At 41.1% G+C, this 17,848-nt stretch overlaps 1 protein-coding gene across 1 annotated transcript in view; it reads left to right on the forward strand.

Annotated features, from left to right (window-relative positions):
• The window catches only part of PCSK2 (proprotein convertase subtilisin/kexin type 2), a 103,453-nt gene extending 85,919 nt beyond the window's left edge, over positions 1-17,534 (forward strand). The window contains exons 9-12 of the mRNA XM_051792684.1: positions 6,436-6,651; positions 7,884-7,984; positions 10,547-10,774; positions 14,385-17,534. Of these exons, the coding sequence (XP_051648644.1) occupies positions 6,436-6,651; positions 7,884-7,984; positions 10,547-10,774; positions 14,385-14,871 (1,032 nt within the window). The 3' untranslated portion in view covers positions 14,872-17,534. The remainder of the gene's footprint in view (positions 1-6,435; positions 6,652-7,883; positions 7,985-10,546; positions 10,775-14,384) is intronic.
• The last annotated feature ends 314 nt before the right edge of the window (positions 17,535-17,848 follow it).

The following is a 17,848-nucleotide window of genomic DNA, read 5'->3' on the forward strand; positions in this document are numbered from 1 at the left end:
ACATGGAAATTAGTTTATGATCTGGCGACCATCTGATTACTCCATTTCTGAGTGAGCCCAACAAGCTTCTTTATAACTTGGGAGCCCTTTACCATTATATTGCCATTGTGTCTGAAATATGCATTATAATTCCATGCCTTGTCTTATTTATGTAAGATAAAGTCAAACCTTATTAAAACCCCACATGAGTATGTTGTGTCTTCTTTGAATTCTGAACCCAGTTCATCTGACAAGGATGTTTTCAGGCTTTTGTAAAACAGCATGACCAGCTTTTCCAGCCTGGTGACAGGATACGTGACTTATGACTGAGTACATGACCCAGGTTTGGAGATCAGTCTGCAGCAGTTTGCTCTCCTGCTACAGCTCAAGGAATGGATATGTGCCTCTTAGGACAGGTTGGGGGCAAATCTCATCCCCCACTGACATCTGTTGTGATACTGGCATCCTCAGGGATGCCTTGGTCAGCTGAGGACCTTGGCTGTTGCGGGTTTGGGCTTTGTATGGGCCTGTGACAGGGTTAAATATTGCCCTTCACAAAAACTCAAATGACTGTCACATAAACAGCAGAATGCTGCTGCATCAATAGGTTGGGCCAATGTGGCAATATTTGTAAGCTCCAAATATAAATATTTTCTTCATTGACATGTTTTCTACTGTTTTCTAAGGTGGCAAGACAATAATGTAGCCTCTACAAAAATGTAGATTTTGCTGTCTCACTCTGACTCCAGGAGTGTTTTTTTTGCCTAATCTCTGTGCCACAACTCAGCAGACATGCTTTAGTCTCCCAGCAAGGCTGATTCTATAATTTGGGAACCTTTGTACAGTGCTGGCAGAGGCACAGGTGAAGCTGTGAGGACAGAGTTCACCACACCACTTGGGAGCACTTGGGTGGGGGAACCAGCTTTGTCACTGGTAGAAAGTAAATTGGGTGTTTAGTCTACTTCTCAAGGACCGTTTAGCCCAGAAATACTAAGAGGATGAGGTGGATTTTTTTCAAATATTATTGATACCAGAATTAGGCCTGTGGAATTGTTGGACTAGAGTAAATACATTATTACTTGTGGTATGCAGCCCAGCATCCAACAAAAAAGAATGGCTAATTAAAAGGCTTTGCCTCAGCATTTTTAAAGTTCCCTCCTCATTTCTCTGCTAGACTGAAACCCAGTTGAAACCTAATGCTTCCCCTCTTCACCAAAAGTGTAATTTTCCATTCATTTCTCTTGGCCAAGAGAAGTCCATCCAATTTCAACAACAATTTAGATGTAGAAAATGGCTCAAGCATTATTTTTAGCCAAAGGAGGTATTGACAATTACACAATTAATTAAGGGTTGGTGGATGTGAGTTCAGTACTCTTCTGTGATGAAGTCTAAAATAAGTTACATAAAGCCTTTTGTTAGGGTTTACGAATTATAGGCTTAGGCTTTTTGAGAATCTCATTTGCAGCAGTCTTTTGGACTTGGGTGATTATTACTTGACCCAAATAGTTTCAGAAATCTGTTAGGAGGAACTGCAGCCAGTTATTGAAGACAGCAAAATGTGAAAGGGACAAAAACAGGAGAAGCATGACTGAAACATGGTTCTAAGTGACAGTTATCCTCTGCATAGCAGCCAAGCGTTGAGCTGAGTTCTTGCTCCTGCCAAAACAACCTCTCCTCCTCCACTGAATGCCAGAAGGTTAGACAGGACAGCCCAGAAGGGACACAGCCTTCAGCAGTGGTGAATTTGAGGAGGATAACCCAGCTGCTATTTCTTCAGAGCTGAACTCTATGACTTGTGGCTGTGCTAGGCAGACCAGGCATCCTGGGCTTTTCTGGGGACACAGTTCAGCAGCTCTGGGTTTCAGAAGGGACTGGATATGGGAGAAGTGCTAAGGCATTCAGCTCAGCTGTCACCCTGGACCTGTGTGGTGGCAAACTTTGGCTATCCAAATATGTTTCCTGCTTAAAACTCTGGTAGACAGAGGTGAAGTTGAGATTGCTTGGCTGGTCTCAGGCAGATTTTGCTTTAGGTTTTGACAGTGCCCAAGAAATCAGTATAGGAAAGGAGCAAAGGGATCCAGGAAGTCACAGGCTACCAAATTGCTCTGGGCAAATCAGCCTAGCAGCTGGAGGAGCCAGGAGAGCGAGGGCTCGTGTCAGGGATGCAGGAACATGCAGGCAGGCTCCAGAAAAAACTGGGAGTGTAAAAAATGAGCAGCAGTTCAGGGATACCAAGGACTCGCTGACTCCAGCTGGCTCCAGTAGTCAGACTGATGGTGCACAGGAGGTGTGGGGAGACCAAGGCAGAGCAAGATCTCTGTGTCATCTCCTGGAAGTCTTGGGACCCCCATATAATGCTCCCCGTCAGGTCATGACAGCAGGAAAATGGTCCCACAGCTCTTGCAGTCTGTCCTTGTCTTGGTGTGTCCCAGCCTGGGGACACGATGGCGATTTGTGTTGCCTGCCTGGGCTGCAAACTACACTTTCTGCAATAATGAGCAATCTGTACTGAAGGATGCAGTTTTTGATTGCAAAACATGTAAGGATTTTCAAATAATTCAGTCATGAAGAGAAGGGAATGCTCTTTTCAGAGGAAAATACAGTCAAAATTAACAGGGGATGGAAACTAACTGAGTCCTATTCCTAAGTCAGTAGAACCCATGACAAATATATGAAGAAGCTGTAGAATTTTTTGCTTTTCCTAGAAAACCAGCCTATCTCTTACCATAGCAGGCAAAATGGTAATAAATTGCTATTAAATTATATAGAAGGTGCCGAAACACTTTTGTTTTTTTAGGAGGAAGAATCACAAAATAGCTATCCTATGCCATGCAAAAAGAAAGATGCTTATAAAATAATATGTGCTTTGAATTTGTTACAGAAAGCAGTTTTCAGTTTTTTAATTTTTCATGTTTTTTTCAAATGTGCTCCATCTGCATTTGCTTCCATAGAAGTAGTCCATAAACATCAGCAAACCATTTGGACATCCTTATCCTGAAATGTCACTGCACCTAAAAAAATACCTCCTCACAGTCAGGTGCTGCTCTTTTTCCTTCTTATCCTGCTCCCACCTGCCTGCTGGTGTCCTGATTCTGTCTTTCCCTGGTACTTGGCTTTTCAGGGCAGGAGTCTGTTCTTTATTTTATTGTTTGAAAACTGTTAATCATGATCTGTGAATGAAGGATTAGGCCAAAGCCAAAGGGCACAAGAAACATGCTGTAGGAGCCATTGCAGAGCCCATGTCATGTTAGAGACCTGGCTGTTATTCACGTGGGAGCTTGCCAGCCTTGCCGGGAAAGTTTAGGGAAGCTGGAGGAGATTTATTTGTCAAATACCACCCATTTTTCTCTGGAAAGTGTGATCCAGCAGTTAAAACTTTGGGAAACACTGTCTCAGGCACTAGCCCAGCAAGCATGATGAATGAACACCAGTAATAAGGGGGAAAAAATAGTTCAAGATATGCCTCAAGTTACATAAAGTGAAATAGACTGTAGTCCCCTGCCAGCTCACTTTTGCAAGGCAGTTCAGTAAAGCAGTCTTTCTGGATGTCTTAGGGATATTGTTTGCTGGTAGCGCAACAACCCACAAGGGACACTGGAAATAGAAAACCTGCTGTTTTCTTGAAGAGAGCTTCTCAGGAGCTGTCTGTGAGTTACTAAGCATGCAGCGTTGCCCAAGATTTAATTCTGGTTTAGCCTGAATTGAGAGGTGGGCCTCTCTGGGGCTAAATGCACCAAGATTAATTTTCAGCTCTGAGTGAGATACACCTTCAGGTGTCTCAGAACAGCGAGTACCAGGCTGTGCATCACTTTTGAGGGAAATGAGCAGATTTCCACAGGATTCTGAAGGAAAGATACTCTAAAATGTACCTTACTGTCTTGCTGGTGTTCTCTCTCCTTCATGACTGTTACTTCAGGATCCCCCTGGTGTTTATAGTCTATGTTACTACTGTCTTCTCCAGTCCTATTTTTGGTCCAAATGTACAGCAGCCTGAGTGACACGTCTGAAGTTTTTTAGGTTCACATAAGGTTGAGATGCAAATAGAAGCTTTCAGTTTGCTTTAAATATGACACTTAGTTGACCCAAATGGGTTTCATTTATTTTGCATAGAATGATTTGGGTTGAAAGGGACCGTGAAGGCCATCTAGTTTCAACCCCTTGCCCTGTCTGGGAGCAGGGATGCCACCCTCTAGATCAGGACTAGATCAGTTTAGACTGCTACCATCCAGAGAACTGAAAAGTCACTTCCCCTGAAGCCATATATTTCTGCCTGAGGACACTGTGCAAACTGTCTCGCTACTGCAGGTCTGGCTGTGGGACATACAAGCAGTATCACTGCAAATAAGGCACTTGGGCTGCTAACAGTTTATTCTAGTAGTGTTTGCTCCTATTTTCAGTCCTGGCTAGGAAGGAAAGGCGATTGAAATTAGAGTATTAAGAAGTGAATTATGGGTTTTAACACTAAGCTGCACTTGTGCATGTGTCTGTCATGAAAGTGATGTCTTGAGGCCATTCTCAAGTTACAGTAATTTTGTGCATAAAACCTGCCCCAGAGTTTCAGTTCCTCTGTGACTTCTCCCTGTTCCACACTGGCAATCTGCTACACCCTTTTTCTGCCATTTCACCACAAATCCCATCCATGGGGTAAAATACTCGGCAGCACAGAACAATCCTGCTGAGCAGAGCTAAGTCTGTTTCTCTGTGCTGGACACTGCAGAGGTTAACTTTTTGTTAGCAACTTGGATGAATTTATCACATGAAACTGAAGTGGTTTGCTCCATAGAAAAGCAGTGGAAGGAAAAGGTTATTTAAGAACGGATCTATACATGCCAAATTCTTACTCCTGCCACCAGCAGCTACCTGCCTTCTGCACTGGACTGCTGCTTGTTTTTTTGGGACAGAGGCTGTCCAAAGCAGGAAGATGATTGCAAAGTGGTGTGGTGGTGTACATGGGCATGGTTGTGGCAAGCTTGGGATGTAGCCTCTGAAGACAGTTCAAAGGCTGGGTTTGGGCCCTGTAGGTTAATGCCAGTCAGAGCACAAGGTGGGATATGGAAAAAGTCAAAGGGAAAAAAAAGGCATAACTGGTCTTGTTATGCTGATTTTTTTTCTTTTTTAATAAATTGCTGGAAGGATTTTGTTCCTAAAGGATATATTTTTGCAACAGTATCATCCTCCCTTGAAGCTCAAATGACTGATCTCAGGTCTTCGTGGGAGTTCTTAGATGGATTTCATTGAGCTTTTTCATAGTCATTATCTTTATTATAAAAATCTGTGTCCTGAGATGTTATATATCCCAGTGGCAGCAAACCTGCTGCGCAATTCAGTGGATTATAATGCAACTTATTAACGTGCTTGAAATAATGAGGTTGCTCTGTTCAGTGGGGTGCGATAAAAAATAGAAGCTGCTGCTGGGAACTCAGATTTGATTTAAAATCCTGAGAGAAAAGGTTCCCTATTAAAATACTGTTGCAGGTTACTAAGCTTATATATTCTTTAGCTTCCATTCCATGCTGGGCAATCAGGAGGCCAGAAGAAATTTTTTAATCTTCTGCCCAGTGCATATAAACAGCATGTTAAATTCAGGCCTTGCACCCTTGTGGTGCTCTTGGAAGTAAACGTTGGATTATATTGGACTAAACACAGAGAGAAATGGTGGCTGTGCTGGAATCAGTGGGAGATCTGAGCTTTGGGTTCAATAGCCCTGATCTTTCCCCATGTGTTGGGGTTCTCAGGTCTGACTCTTCCAGACAGCTTCTACCTCTTTCTGAGAATGAGATTAGAGGCAGCTGAGTTGATCCCTTCCCACCTGCTGCCTATTTGGAAGTTCTGGAGAGGATACAGATTTCTTTCCTTTAACTAATGGGAAGCCTTTATAGCTGCCCTTCAGCTTCAGTCTCTCCCGTCCATCTCAGTGTAATTGCTGGACCATCTTTAGATTATTTATATGGTCTTGTAACTTTATTTGCTCCTTAAAAGTAGAAGCTGGTTTGTCAGAAAAAACAGCTTTGGGGGAGGGGAAATCTATTGAGAGAAAAAGGTGCCAGTAGAGCTTTTTAGCCATTGCCTGAACCTAATTGGATCTTACAAACCCAGCCTGTGAGATGACCTGTATCCCTTTTAAAGAAACACTTTCCTCATAGCACTTAGACCTTGACATAAATGCTAATGAATCTATAAAATGTCTTAGTGCCTGGCACAGAAGCCTTCAGGGCATGAAGCAAACCAGGAGATAAATGGAAGTACTCTGTGTACACAAGGCTGCAGAACTGGCTGTGGCTGCCAGTTACCTGGATTTAATAACCTGCATAAATCCGTGTATTTTCAGCTTAGGGTTGATGTATATTTTCATTGGGCCAGTTTTCTCCTTTACAGACACACAGCTTTACAATGACATGTGCAGTTTAGTGTAGCTTGGCAGTTTGACTCAAGAGGGTCGATTTTCCCCTTTCACAGGGCCGAGGTGGCAAAGGTAGCATCTATGTCTGGGCCTCTGGAGATGGGGGCAGCTATGACGACTGTAACTGCGATGGTTATGCCTCAAGCATGTGGACAATCTCCATCAACTCTGCCATAAATGATGGAAGGACAGCTCTGTACGATGAAAGCTGCTCTTCAACCTTGGCCTCCACCTTTAGTAATGGCAGGAAGAGAAATCCAGAGGCTGGTGTGGTGAGTCCCGATACTACTGTGCCGTTGCTGCTGTCTCTGTGCACTCCCGTGACCTATTACAACTCTGTGTGCTTTGGAGCAGCAGATGGTTCTTTGTTGAGATGCATGTTTTGTCATCTGCATTATATGATGGTGCCAAAACTGTCAGCTGAAGAGAGGTGGGATTAATACTGAGAACAGCAATGATCTTCCATCTCTTAGACCTTCAAAGGAAAGTCGGTGCTTTCCTTTGTTCGAAACCAGATTTAGAAGTTCAATTCTCCTCTTCCCAGAGGACAGTGTGACAAAAGGTCTCTGTAAAAATCTAAATTGAAAGTGTTAACATCTGAGATCATGTTTACTTGTACTGGCAGACTTCTGCTGTACAAGCAGCACAGAACAGAAAGACATTTAGTCACTCTAGAGGACATATGGGGGTTCAGATCACCCAGAGCCTCCCATTGAGCAGTGCCCCCTGCAGGGCCATACCTACAGCTGGAAGACAGGCAGTTTCTGTTCCAGTGTATTTGGGATTCTCTTCCACCATAGTGGTCAGTGCTCTTCAGCACCTTCAGACTAGCCAAGACATAGTCCAGTTCACAGGGTGGAAAATTCAGGTGGTGTAACTTAAGGTTAGTTTTTGCCAAAAGCTGTTATACATTTTCCATGGCCCTGTCTCAAACCCCAGAGACATATTATACAATCCTAAATGCCCATATGTGGTAGCAGACAGAGAATTATTGGTTTCTGTCTTGATATCAGCTCTGTGTCACCTTTCTAATTGTTGCCATAAAATGTATTTCTAAGGTTTTCTTCTAGTCTCTTCTAGTGTCTAATCTGCATAGAAAACAGCAGCCTGGTACTACTGTTGGTTCTGGAGTTGCACAAGTGTTAGAAAGCTCAATACTGTTAACAATTCTAGTTTCAAATCCTTCTGATCAACACAAAGGAATTTAAGGCCTCTGGTTAAAATCTGTTTTGTAAGAAATAAATGCCATCTGTATGAATTCATGAGTGATAATGAACATTGGTTTACTACCTCATGACTTGCTCTTGCATTCACACCCTCTGTAACCATGTCTCACTGTGGTTTGAAATCGATACACTGTTCTAAAGAAAAAAAGGGATTGTGGGCTCAAACACACAGTCTAAAGAGCAAGGGCACAAACACTGCTTTCTGCATTTTTCTGAGTCTGTAGCTGCAAGGAATGTGGAATAGCTGGTTTCATTAATTACATCTAATGTCATTGCAGGCTACGACGGATTTGTATGGCAACTGCACCCTGCGCCACTCGGGCACATCTGCAGCTGCCCCCGAAGCAGCCGGAGTGTTCGCCCTGGCCCTGGAGGCAAAGTACGCTGTTGGAAAATTCCTTGGGAGCTCTAGGGAAGAGAGGGCCTGTGGTTTGTTTAATGGTGTTCATCATTTCACTTGGCTGGCTGTGGCGCAGGGCTGGAATGAGCGGGGCTGGAATGAGCGGCTCACGAGCTGCCTGTTGCAGTAGTGATGTGTGTGGTGACTTACAGATGGAGCAACAGTCTTGCCAAAGCTGTATGGCAGATACATTTTGGCTGGCTGGCTCTCTCTCTGTGTCCTTGTCATCCACTGCTTCCAGGGACTTGTCTTCTCTTGCACTGTTTGGAGATTATTTCGTTTCTCCACATGTCCTGTGTGAAATGCCCAGCCCACAAAACATAAGAACGAGCCTATAGTATCAGACAGGAGTTCATCTGGTACTGTCTGCAATGAGAGATTCTTAGGGAGGGGACAACCAACAGGGATTAAGAGTGATCTTTCAACAAGAGCTTTGGTGGTTTGGAGAGAAAGCAGTCAGACTATCCTGTTTAATAGCCACAGGCAGACTGGTCTTCTGTAAATTTGCCTAACTCTTTTCCAAGTTGTCTGTATTTGGCACCTGTGTCATCAAGTGACAGTCAGTTCCACGATATTTTTTGGCAGTAGTGGTGGTGAATGTTTTTTTTTGTTTTCTCAACCCATCGCTGCTTCTATGTTACCTAATTGCTCTGTTATGTGAAGGAATAAATATCCATTGTCAGTTTACCATCTCCATGCTATTCACAAAACTGGAGCCCTCTCATATATTTCAGAATAATTATCTTCTTCCCCATTGATTAAGAAAAGTGTTCCTTACAATAACTTATGCCATCCTTTTACTTTGTGTTAAATTATTTCATGAAGTGAGGCAACATTTGCTCAGTTTTGCAGCTTCAGTTGCTGTGACCGTGGCATGAAGTGAGCACTGTGTACATAGTTTCCTTCAACAGAGCAAAATAATGAAGATTTGGCAGAGGAGGCCAAGTTTACACCATTAACAGAGCAATGATTGTTATGCTTAGAGCATGACTTGGGCCAAATCTCATTTTTCAATTTTATACTCATAAAACACATGTCAAGTGTTTAACTTTGGATGATCATTCCTCCTATTATCAAACTCATTCAGTGGGACAGCCACTATGTAATAAATTAATATAGCCATAAAAATATAAAGGTTTAATGAATTTTCTGACCACTGCATGTTTAAACTGGACTGGAACCTAAATATCCCAGTAATGATTATTATTCCTTTTCATATGAGTTATCCCTAAAGACTGGAATTACTCTGCCAACTTATCATGAATAGGAATTAGACTGCCCTTGGCTGGTACTAGAGTTTGCTGAGAAGGCAGCAGGGGAGAGAAGGAGCTGTCATTGTCTCCTATCTCCTTCCAGTCTGGCTCTGTTAAATGGTACTGTACAGAACTACCCTGGATGAGCTGCACTAGCCTTCCTGGGAATGGCTGACAATCTCCCATGCAAACTGTTCTTGCCTGCAATATGTCTGTCAGCTCATACACGACACACGTCTGACACGTCTCTCAAACCAGACCAATCTTTGAAATGGAAAGTACAGCTTTAAGATATGTAGCAAGCTCTTAAAAGATTTCAATAAGAATGATGAAAGTGATATCTGCTTTTCAGCTCTCTTGTGTCACCTTGGGGAAATGAGAGTAATTGGCTATTCTGGTGTACATTCAACACGCACACATGCTTATTACTTGGGGCACAGAAAACTGAAAAGCAGATCCTTTTAGGTTGATGGTTTGAATCAGACATATTGTGATGTTGAAAGAGTTCATCATAAACCAACTGGAATAGCTTTAGTTATGTAGAATTAGAATGTCAGTTCTAAAGCTTCCAGAATAATAACTTATAAGTGCCCTTCCTGTCATAATCACTGAACATCCAGGAAGACAAGAGCTGCTGATGAAAAATGACCATTGAATATAGGCAAATGTTACTTGACTGCATCCATCCATGCTAGTATATCATGGGTGACAAACCTCTGCCATCCCTTATAATGCAAACCTTCAGCCACCCACAGCCTACATACCTATATTCACAGAACCCTGATACTACTAGCACCTGGATCATTAGAGCTTATCAGTTTCATCAGACTGGGTCTCCTCAGGGTGAATCTTGGAAGCTCCATGGGAAAAGCAGGAGTAGCAAGCAAGACAAAGAGGGCAAGATTTAAGAGGAAGGTTAGGTGAAATTTTCTCATCATCTTTTTATATTTCTGTCAGAATCTGGTATAAAATCCTACTCATTTTATTAGGTTAAAAATTGAATGGTGGATCTATAATGTACAGTTAAAACCAGTTATTTTTAAGAAGTGAGACAATCAGAAATGATTTTGCAATTTTGGGAAACATATTTTGGAGAAGTACTATACAATTAAAACCTATTCTTGTTCCCACTGAAATCAACAGCAGCTTTGTTATTGATATGTGTATAGATACCATTTCAATGTTATTCATAGAAGCAAATTTACGAAGTGGCTTACTCAAACACACAGTCTTTCCCTGATATCTGCTTGGAAATACTGTACTGTGTGTTTTCCATGTTCTTCCACAGCTTGGATCTGACATGGAGGGACATGCAGCATCTGACAGTGCTCACCTCCAAGAGGAACCAGCTCCACGACGAGGTTCATCGGTGGCGTAGGAACGGCGTTGGGCTGGAGTTCAACCATTTGTTTGGTTATGGTGTCCTGGATGCAGGAGCAATGGTCAAGATGGCAAAAGACTGGAAGACTGTCCCAGAGAGATTCCATTGTGTCGGGGGGTCAATACAGGAACCTGAGTAAGTGAATAGTCTGGTGTACGTGTTTGGCTTCTTCCAGGCATTTAGGAGACCGCACGTGTGCAATTACATTGGCAAAGACATAGCCTGAGGAAGCCTAATGTTACCAGTAATAAATTGAGAAAACATTTTTTCATCAACAGTAGTTGATAAAACTACATGATCTTTCAGTTCCTGGTTTGCTTTAGGAGTACATTCTACAGCACATCTGTATCCTTGTTGCTAGTGCCAGTAGTGTAATAGCAACATCCATTTCTCCTGGGTGCTCACAGGTATGTTTGTGCTAAAGTTTCTGTGAATAAAGAGCCTGTCCCCGAGTGAAAATCTGGGAGGTTGCCACTGTAAATTACATAAACTGCTGCCACATGAAATATCTGTCAGCCAGGTCATATCTCATTGTGACATTTCCCAGCAGACAGTTTTATGTCCAGAAGACTGAAACAATCATCTACAGGTACCAGTGATTCAGTTTGAACACTACAGCATTTAATTGTGCCTAGTTTATGCTCTCCAAGTCTCTAATTGCAGGCTAGATAGTCAGATTATTTTCTGATTTACCTTCATGTACTAAAGTGACTGATTCAACAAGTGAATGAATTAATACTAATTGACTACAACAGCTGTAGTTTAAGTAATTGAAATACTAACCTAATAATGGCCAGTTTATGTCTATACCATTTGAAATTGGACTTTTCAGTGCTGTTTTTGAAGGCATCATTATTCTACTGGGAAAAAGAAAACAAACCAGTATGCCACCTTGGCACATAGCTCAGCCAGGCAAAGAGTGAGTTTGACCCCAACTTTCCAGATGGGTTTGTATTTGCATGATCCAAGATTCTGCAGCTGAGTTTTAATTTATCTGGCCTATGCATGCTCACAGGTTAAAAAAAAAAAAAAGTAAGAGAGCTAATTTTGAGCTATCTCTAGTTTATTAATAATTAAATGCAGACAAATAATCTCATTTATCTTAGTGCAGCTCCATTTATTGAAATGGGGATCATCCTAGAGGAGGAGAGAACATTTCTTTCTGTGGGCTGTCTGGGTGCCCCCTCCCTCCCACTACTTGCCTGAGAAATCTATATGTTAATAGCACTGCAGTAATATTTATGTCCCCTAGTGAAAATGTCACTGACAGGAGATAATAAGCATCACAAAGTACAACATTTACATTTTTAGGATTTCATTATGAAAAAAGCTCAGCATCTACGGAAATTCCTTGGAAATGAAAACTACACTGCACCGCTGCCATGGATAATTGGGTTATTTTTTTAGTTTGGTCTTGCTGGATTAATATTTTCTATATATGCTCTATATGTTTATTTAAGTATGGATATTTGTATACACGAAATACATGTTCAATGTAGATGTATGTAGGTGAGTAGCTGATACAGAGGTGTTTTAGACAAAAGGCCGGGAAATAATTGACAGCCTAGAATAACACAGTGTGCTGTAAGCAATCAGTATATAAAGTAAAAACACTTGTTAGCAATAGGAACTTTTCCTGATGAGGGATCTGGCTGGTTTAGGGAAACACAAAGATTGATTTAGGACATCATAGTCCATTAGCTGAGGAACAGGAGCACATGCAAGTGTGATTCTGGAAGGAGGTTAGCTCCCCTATACATCTCTAACTGGGTACTACACCATGTAAAAGTGAATACATTTTATGTATATATATATTTATAAGTTGGGCAGTGGCACACTGTGAGGCTGTGGAAAATCCACCTTCTCTTCCGCTCCTTTGTGCAGGCTTTTTCCACCACCCCCGGTTCTTTTTGTTTCTTTGGGAAAATTCACCTGGACTACAGTAATTAGTCTAGCGAAGCAGAGAGTGTTGGATCCTAATTAATAGGAAAGGAGGAAACAGAGCAAGCCTTTTCTCCTGTGTTTCAGAGAACTGAGATAACTTTTGCACTGCAGCACTTGAGAAGGTGCAGAGAAAAGCTGTCTGCAGCTGTCAGGCTGATTGCAGAGAGATGAAGTGGGACCACACCGCTCTTCTTTCTTTGGGTTTTGTTGTTGATGGGTAGAAAAGACTCACACTGTGGTGTTCCTCCTCATTTACTGGAGGAGATAAAACTTATCACAGCTCTGGGAACAAAGCAGTGTTTCACAGAGCTTTGTCCACTGTGTGAGAAGACTGTGAGACAACATGAATTTAGATGGAGTTGAGATTGATGCTTCCCAGGCAGAGAAACTTGAAGCACATGGCAACTGTGAAATTATGATCCTTCACCTCTGGCTGCATATAGTGCGTTTTTCTTGTGCTTTGGCACACAAAGTAAATACCTCAAGGGTGTTATAATTAGATGCTCAAAGATTTTTGCCGTACAATACTTATGTTATACCAGCTTCTGCTCCAGGGCATCCATAATAGTCAGAACAACACAGATTTTTCAGTTTTAGGTAAGTGTTTAAATGCCCTGAGGACTTGAATCTGAATGACTTTTTACTCTGCAAGTACTCCCAAGAAGGCTCTCTATGAAAGGGGGACAGAGACTGGCCTGAGCCAATTAGTGATGTACTAAGCCATAATACCTGGAGTTCCTCTCAAGAAGGAAAGAATTCCTGGAAGCAAGGCTTGAATGAAATGCTTTCACTGGTCTCTAAAGAATGCAGTATTTTATTAGCAGAGGGAAAAAGCTGGTGCTCATTTCTTTTGAAAAGAAGGTGTTCTTTACTGGTCAACACCCTTCCAAAAGGCTCTGGAAGACAATGGTAATGACAAGGTAACCAGAGTCTTTTGTGACTTAGTCTCACTTTTAATGATTGCAGTAATTCTTGTCTTTCAGTTATTTCCTTTAGACAGAGAACATCATCACACTGCTCACAAAACACTGATGGTAAAGACACAGAGCATTTTTACATCTCCTATGTATTTTGCCAGCCAGTTTCTGGAGGTTGTGGGTAATTGCCAGTTGCATCCTGACCCCAAAGGGTTTAGAAGGCACTTGATCGCCCCAGCTCCTGGGCCAGACAGCACTTTGTCAACTCAGTAAACACATGTGACTACTTTCCCTGCTGTATGTGCTCTCGTACAGGAGCCATTCTGAGATGGAAGTCTTAATTGAAAAGTATTTTTCAAATGAGCTGATGCCGGGATCCCTTGTTTGTGCTGGTTTCCAAAGCAGAACAAGGATGTAGGCTTTAATGTGACTGCACTGAAATTCTGTGTCACTGGCTCCTTCAGCGCCAGACAGCCATTTGCTGCTGTCATTTAAGAGACTGTCTGACATGACTGACTGCTCCTGGTTCTTCTACTGAATATACACATTGTTATGCAATTACTCAATATAGGAGTGTTAAGTAAAGCCATTTATTTAACCTTAATAGTTCTTAAAGAGCAGTAGGTCCTTCTCAATTGTGTTGCTTCTCTCTTTATGTAGGTGTACATTTTGTATTTATTTTCAAATTAAGGTTTTGGTATCATTTTCTAAAGAGAGAATGTTTCCTTTCTGGCTAAGTTTGCAACTATTATTTCCTTACTTTTCCATGTATTAATAAGAAAAGTATTATGGGGTTTTCCTTTGAGGCGCCAGTAATTTTAGCATAAGCCATTTTATGCCGTGTATGTCCTTTTAATTTGCTTAATTGTCCTTTTGACCCACAGAAAGATACCACCAAGTGGCAAGCTGGTTCTCACGTTGACAACTGATGCATGTGAGGGGAAGGAAAACTTCGTGAGATACCTTGAGCACGTCCAGGCAGTTATAACTGTGAATTCTACCCGGCGGGGAGACCTCAACATCAACATGACCTCACCCATGGGAACAAAGTCCATCTTGCTTAGCCGGCGGCCCAGGGATGACGACTCCAAGGTGGGTTTTGACAAATGGCCTTTCATGACCACACACACTTGGGGGGAAGACCCCCGAGGCACCTGGGCTCTGGAGATCGGGTTTGTGGGCAGCCAGCCCCAGAGGGGTGCGCTGAAGGAGTGGACACTGATGCTGCATGGGACTCAGAGCGCACCGTACATAGACCAAATAGTAAAAGATTATCAGTCCAAACTGGCCATGTCCAAGAAGGAAGAGCTGGAAGAAGAATTGGATGAAGCAGTGGAGAGAAGCCTGAAGAGTATACTGAGCAAGAACTAGTGCTGTTCTGCATGATGGTGTCTTTCCTTCCCCAGACCCCTCTACTCACCTTTCTACTATCCAAACCTCTGTGTTAGACATATTACAATGATCGTCTCTGTAGCCAAATTATCACCCTTTCTTGATTTTAAAGTCTTATATCTCGTCAATAACTACTTTATTTGCCACTGAAGCAATCCGTTTTTTACTCTAAACCACAAATGTACTGTCTCCCAACGGATACTGTGTACAGTTTGTGACTGTAAATGATTTTTTCTTTTGTGTCATACAAATAGGTAATAACCTGCAAAGAAATTGACGGCTTTTATGTTCATATTTTTGTGGTAAACGTTGTTTGTATTTAAAAAAAAATAATGAATTTTAACATTGGCAGTTGGTGGTAATGGGCACATTTTTAAAAATTACTGTGAGAGAGGGAATCACAAAGAGGTTGTCTGGATAGGTCTTTAAATGTCTAACAGCTCCTTCAGCATCACTGATATCCATGGGACTTTCCCCATTGGGTTCAACCAAAGTAGCACTAGACCCTACAAAAAGAAATAATCCAGAGATGAGGAAAATTCACCAGTCCAACTTGCAGAAATCCAATTATTTTGTTTTCTCTAATAATACACTTGTACGACATACATGCTAACACTTCAGCCACAGGATGGGTCAACATGCCATAAGGAAGGCGAAGTGATGCCAAAGCCAGGTGATGGGGGGGAAAATGCTTTGCAAACTGGGTCAGGGCATTCTAGAAGCACAAGTTACAGTTTTGGTGGAGGTTCTTCATTTGGTTGGTTGGTTGGTTTTTTTGGTGGGTGTGGTTTTTTTGGTTTTTTTCTTTTTTAACTTTGGCAATTTGAATCAATTTACCATCTTTCAGCTGAACAAGCACATAGGGATGAGCTGTAGGATTTCTGGCAACTTGTGTGCAGAAGTGCATGTGGTGGTCTCTCTACTGAGATATACTCCAGCAGCATAAGATGAGGCTGTGTCAGCATTACCAACCACAGACCCCTATTTTCTGGGGTTTACAATGTGGCTGCCAATAAATTGCTGTGGGAGAAATGTGAAGCATGCAGTTTCAGTCCCAATGCAATATTTAATTCAAATTTCATTTTTAAAAAATATTTATTGGTTTTATGTTAGACATATTTTTCTCTTTAAATATATCTGTATAAGTTATTAATGCGTAGCGCAAAGTTTGCCTTCTTGGGAGATAAAATATAGTGTGTTTGGGAAGATTTGTTGGCAGTCGTCGCTCTTTCCTGTTTGAAGAGTCCCACCTTGACTTTTTATACAGGAGTTAAAGTCAGTCTCTCTCGCCCTCAGAGTATTACTGCAAAATGTAACATCCTCCTTGGTGGGAATTACTCATGGTAGCAACCACTACATGTTTCCAAGTGTGAGACCCCAAATTTAGTATTTGAATAATAAAGAGTCTTGATTCTGCAAATATTTAGGCACTTACGATAAAGGCCCCCAGTGGACCTACTCAAGTAGGTAAGTTTAAGCAGGCATTTCAGATCTTTGCCGGACCCAAGATCTACTTTGTAGCAGTGACAGGTTTTAGAATTTTATTATGTATTTTTAATATGCAGAGTATTAATTTAAAATGTTTTAATAAGAGTTGTCCTGATAGAAACTCATTCAGTAAGTAAATATTTATCTAACAAAACATAACCCAAAGGTTTTTGGGTGGACACATTCCACTTAGGAATGTATAATCTGTGCTGTTAATTTGAGTGAATATCCATCTTTTATTTTTCCATAAGAGGTCTGTTCTTTCCTTTACAAATCCAAATGAAAAATAAACAGCTCAACCTACTAAAAGTCTCTGTGAATTACACTCTAAAGGCAAGCCAAGGAGCCTTGCACTACTCACAGGTTCCTCATTGTGTGCAACAGTCCCAAAGGAAGAATTTACCATATAAATATATATATTTATGCATATACCTGCTTGACTAATTGCATATGACACACCTGTGGCATCTCTCTCTCTCTGTATATATATATATTACATACAATATGTATATTCAGAGTATGTTACATATATTTGCTTAAAAATATATATAGAATTACATATGGTATGTAATGTATAATACATATATATACACATCACAACCTTTTGTGTGTATGTGATCAAAGAAAGAGGTTACTGAAAGATTTTTAAGGACTTCTAAAATGTGGAAAAAGTTTTGGAGTAAGAAAAGTCCATGTGGTATTCTTAAATGAACATGTACCTGACTTTCCATTGCATTAATGTAATTTTCCAGTTCTCTGTTCAATTATTAAATATCTTATAAAGCAGCAAAATAACTAGATGGTTGTTCATATTTTCATAATGCTGACATAATTTATTAAGTGAACGATCATGATAATGAGAGATATACAGAAATGGTGAGTTTTGATATAAGTATATATAAAAAACTATGTGTATATACAATACAAAGATCTACTTCAAATTCTTTAGGATTTTTGCTTCAAGGGATCACTGAAAAATATGTCCAGTTAAGACTGGGTTTTTACGGTATTGCTGATGAAAAATAAAGTTAATTTGTTAGTATTTATAATAAAGGAGAAAATAAAGCTCATGATGCAAAATAGGTGAACACTGTTTAACTAAAGTGATGATGTTTTATAATATGAGTAAAATAAAGAGCTGTTGTAAACTGGCAGGTCCTATCATCGTTGCCTATCTGAAGGTACATGGGAGATAATGCTGCTCTAAGTGGGATGACTTCCTTCTCCTCTGCTTTTTACACTGATAAAAAATACAGAAAAAATAAAGATGATCCTCCAAAAGAGTTGATAGCAACAAGTGAAGAGTAAGGAGCTTTATGTTAACTCTGATAATCTAGGAAGATTCAGGTTGCAGGCTGGGAAGAGCTGTGGGTGTTAGTGGTTCAAATCTGTTAGCTCCAAGGGCAGCTCTGCAGAGGCAGCAGCAGTGCAGGAGCTGAACACGTTTGGGAAGAGGATGCTCAGGAAT

This window comes from Manacus candei, unplaced genomic scaffold (genome assembly GCF_025592945.1).
Source record: "Manacus candei isolate 608988 ecotype Guabito, Panama unplaced genomic scaffold, ASM2559294v1 h1tg000035l, whole genome shotgun sequence".
Taxonomy (NCBI): Eukaryota; Metazoa; Chordata; class Aves; order Passeriformes; family Pipridae; genus Manacus; species Manacus candei.